This window comes from Myotis brandtii, unplaced genomic scaffold (assembly GCF_000412655.1).
Source record: "Myotis brandtii unplaced genomic scaffold, ASM41265v1 scaffold369, whole genome shotgun sequence".
NCBI classification, from domain to species: Eukaryota; Metazoa; Chordata; class Mammalia; order Chiroptera; family Vespertilionidae; genus Myotis; species Myotis brandtii.
In genome coordinates, this window is record NW_005364180.1 from 667,401 (window position 1) to 670,873 (window position 3,473).

Consider the following 3,473-nt stretch of genomic DNA (forward strand, 5'->3'; position numbering starts at 1 on the left):
TACTGTGTTGGGCAGGGGGGTGGGGACCTGCCCAGGACCCCCGCCCCCACATCCCACCGCCTCGCCCGCTCAGGACCCTCACAAACGTGAAGCTGGAAGCTGGACTTAACCTTAAAGAAAGGCGCGTGGGGGTGGGGGGGCACCATTAAAATATTCAAACAGGGGCTGCTGGGACGTGGCCCTCTCTCGGGTCCTTGTTCATTTCTAAACGCGCGCTGTCACCTTCGGGAGAAGGTGGGGGGCGGGCAGAGCTCTGCTACAGGAAGCCAACAGGTGCTGGGGGGGCAGGTGCAGGGGTCCCGGAAGGCCTCCCCAGGAGGGGCGCTCGGCCAAGAGGGAAGAACCAGTTAAAGGTGAAGTGGGAGGAGGGGTTCCCGGCAGAGAAGGGCACGCGCACAGGTGTAAAGGCGTGAACACACACACACACATACACACACACACAGGCGTAAAGGCGTGAGCGCGCGCACGGGCGTGAAGGTGTGAGCGTGCACACGGGCGTGAAGGCGTGAGCGCGCACACAGGCGTGAAGGTGTGAGCGCGCACACGGGCGTGAAGGCGTGCGCGTGCACGGTGTCCAAGGCGTGAGCACTGACGGTGTGAGCAGGCACCTTTTTCCCTAAGGTGTGAGCAGGCACGGAGTCCAAGGTGCCTTGGGCAGTCGCTGGCTTGGAGAGCAGAGTCCTGCTGGAGGAGGCGGGGCGGGGGGTGCAGGGCCAGGCCAGGAAGGCCCGGTGCCCTAGAAGGGGTTAAATGGGGTTAAATGTTGTCGGGGGACATGAGACACGAGGGGATTTCTAGGGAGATACCCGGCTGGTTTTGTCTTCCGAAACCTTACCCGGAATCAACAGAAACACAAATTAGGATAAGAGTACAGCAAAGTCACCCTTTGCAAAGTTTTCCTGTATAAAAGTCACCGCCAGTTAGAACATGTAATGAAAGGAAAAACGTTCTACATTGGCAGCAAACGCTTCCAGTCCTGGGAGTACAGTCAACAAGGAGTGTGGGGCGGGAACTAGAAGTGTGGACTGCGGGCAGGTACGGAAACCAGCAGCAACGAAGAGACCAGAGACCGTGTTTCCAGACGGCCAACCTCCGTTTTGTAAAGATGTCAGTTCTCCTAAGACGAACCTATATATTCAATGCAGTTTCTAGAAAACTCAGCGGTTTGGGGGAAATTGACAATTTCTGACGTTCATTTGGAAGAGAAAGTGTATAGAATAAATGATAAGCATTGGGGGGGCGGGCACGAGGGTAGATGCGCCCTCTGGGCACATAGTTTAAAAAGCACCACGAGATACTGGGAGCGGTTGGTGCCGGCACAGGAAGAGACGGGTACACCAGCAACAGCACAGCCCTGCCCGCCCTGAAAGGCAGCTGGGTAGATGCTGAGGCAGCATTTTAAATTAGGGAAGCGAGTACGGGCTCCACAAATCACGCTGAGACAATGGACAGTCACGCGGAAGACAGTGACTCACTGTGTTTCAAAACACTGTTCCAGACGGATGACAGAGCCGAGCCTAAAAGCAAGAGGCCTACGAAGTCACTCGAATATACAGAAGATGTTCCTAGCATTTGGGGGTCGGGTGTATTCTTCCGAGGCTGTCAAAGGCCATAAAGGGACAGTTGGCAGATCTGACGCTGAAAAAACGACAAGCTGTAAGACAAAAGATGCCATAAAGTTCAAGTTCAAATGGCCAACAGTTGCTATTTGTGGCTCCCATCGGTAGTGAAGGTGAATAGCCATGATGTGTGTCCATTTGTATAAGTCAGACCCCAGAATGCCTTTCTGATCTCCTTCCCCGCTGCAGTGAGCTGCCGGAGGGCCGGCACCACTTCCGGCTTCATCCTGGGCTCCAAGCATTTTGCAAGGTGCTTGTTGCTAGGTGCTCAGTGTTTGTGGAATGAACAGATGGCCGCGTGGATTGAATGTGGAGGATGGATGGGGTCGGGCCAGAGGGCTGGGTACTGGCTGGGAGGCAGCAGCCCGAGTTCTCACTGAGCCGAGGAACAGAGGCGGGTCAGGGCGACCTGGGGAAGACTGGACGGGGTGAGGTGGCTGAGTGGCTATCGTGGGGGGTAGAGGTGAGGGGTGGGAGGCGGGCAGGAGAGCCCCCGCCTTCTTGCCTGGGCTGCCGCTGCCATTCATGGAGGATATGCAGTGTGGGGGAAGGCCAGCGAGGTTTCGGACTGGAGGTGTCGAGTCTGGGGCCTCCAGGACACCTAGGTGGACGGAGCCTGCGGGAAGCCGGGCCCACAGGAATGCGGCTGGCGGCTGCAGAAAGGCGGCCTTGTGCATGGGGACGGGCTGCACACCGCAGCTGCAGAGGAGTTCGCGGCAAAGCCGAGGGACAGCGGGGCTGTGGTGGTCACTGTGGACGGCCACGGGGAGGCCAGCTGGGAAGAGTGAAAGGAACATCTTGTGCTGGGGTGTGTGTGTGTTGCTTAGGGCATGTCCACTTTCTGGGAACCCAGGGTGTCAGAACTGCCAACTCCGAGCTTCTAGAGTCTTCCGAAGCCAGGCCTGGTCTTTGGACCTTTGTTGACCAGGATTCAGCCTCCCTCCCTCCCCTTGGGCCCAGCTCCTCGTGACTCTGAGGCGGGGAGTTGGCTGGCCTCCAGGGCAGCAGCCTTGGTGGGCGGAGCCTCAGGCAGAGACGAGCGGGTGCAGGGGGTGGTTTCTGGAGGACTCAGGGGTGGGGTGGGGGTGGAAGCTGCTGTCCCACCGTGACTCAGCACTGTGCTGGTCCTCAGGGGCTGGGCCCGGGCTCCAAAAGTGCTTGGTCATGGCGGGAGGGGGGGGGCCTGGAGGGCTGTGGCCTTACTACCAGGGAAGGGAGGGAAAGCACCCCCACTTCCTCCTGTGGCTGGCTGCCCAGGCTGCAGGGACAGGGGTCGAGGTCACCTGCCTCCCCTTCAGGACCCTCCTGCCTCAGGGAGTCAGTTCTCCAGAGATGCAGGGTCTCTCCCCCCTCGGCCTGTTGCTGTGGGTACCATTCAGCGTTGCATGCTGGGAAAGTCAGAGGATGTCAAGGCTCAGGAAGGACTTCAGAATTTTACAGTTAAGGAGTGGGAGCCCTGGCCGGCGTCTCGCCTGGTGGAGCTGCTTCCGTGCACAGGAAGGTCGCTGGTTTGATTCCCGGTCAGGACACATACCGGGTTGTGGGTTCAATCCCTGGTCGGGGTGCATAGGGGAGGCAACCAATCGATGTTTCTCTCTCCCTTCCCCTTTCTATAAAAATCAATAAAAACATATATTTGAAAGGAAAGAAGGAAGAAAGGAAAGAGAGAGCGAGAGAAAGAAAAGAAAGAAAGAAAGAAAGAAAGAAAGAGAAGGAAAGAAGGAGGTGGGAGTCCCATAGAAGGCCAGGGCTTGTCCCAGGCCATAGTCACTGGCAGAAACACAAGCCACAGTGTAGGACAGGGCCCGTCCTGGAATATGCCATATGGTCCTTGAAAACAATGCATTTACTTCT

General features: G+C 57.5%; 1 protein-coding gene across 1 annotated transcript in view; it reads right to left on the bottom strand.

The window, feature by feature from the left end:
• Nucleotides 1–2,785, bottom strand: part of FTH1 (ferritin, heavy polypeptide 1) — a 5,792-nt gene extending 3,007 nt beyond the window's left edge. The window contains exons 1-3 of the mRNA XM_005872194.2: nucleotides 2,724–2,785; nucleotides 2,125–2,318; nucleotides 518–736 (exon numbers count right to left, since the gene is read on the bottom strand). Of these exons, the coding sequence (XP_005872256.2) occupies nucleotides 518–736; nucleotides 2,125–2,318; nucleotides 2,724–2,785 (475 nt within the window). The remainder of the gene's footprint in view (nucleotides 1–517; nucleotides 737–2,124; nucleotides 2,319–2,723) is intronic.
• Between the last annotated feature and the right edge of the window lie 688 nt (nucleotides 2,786–3,473).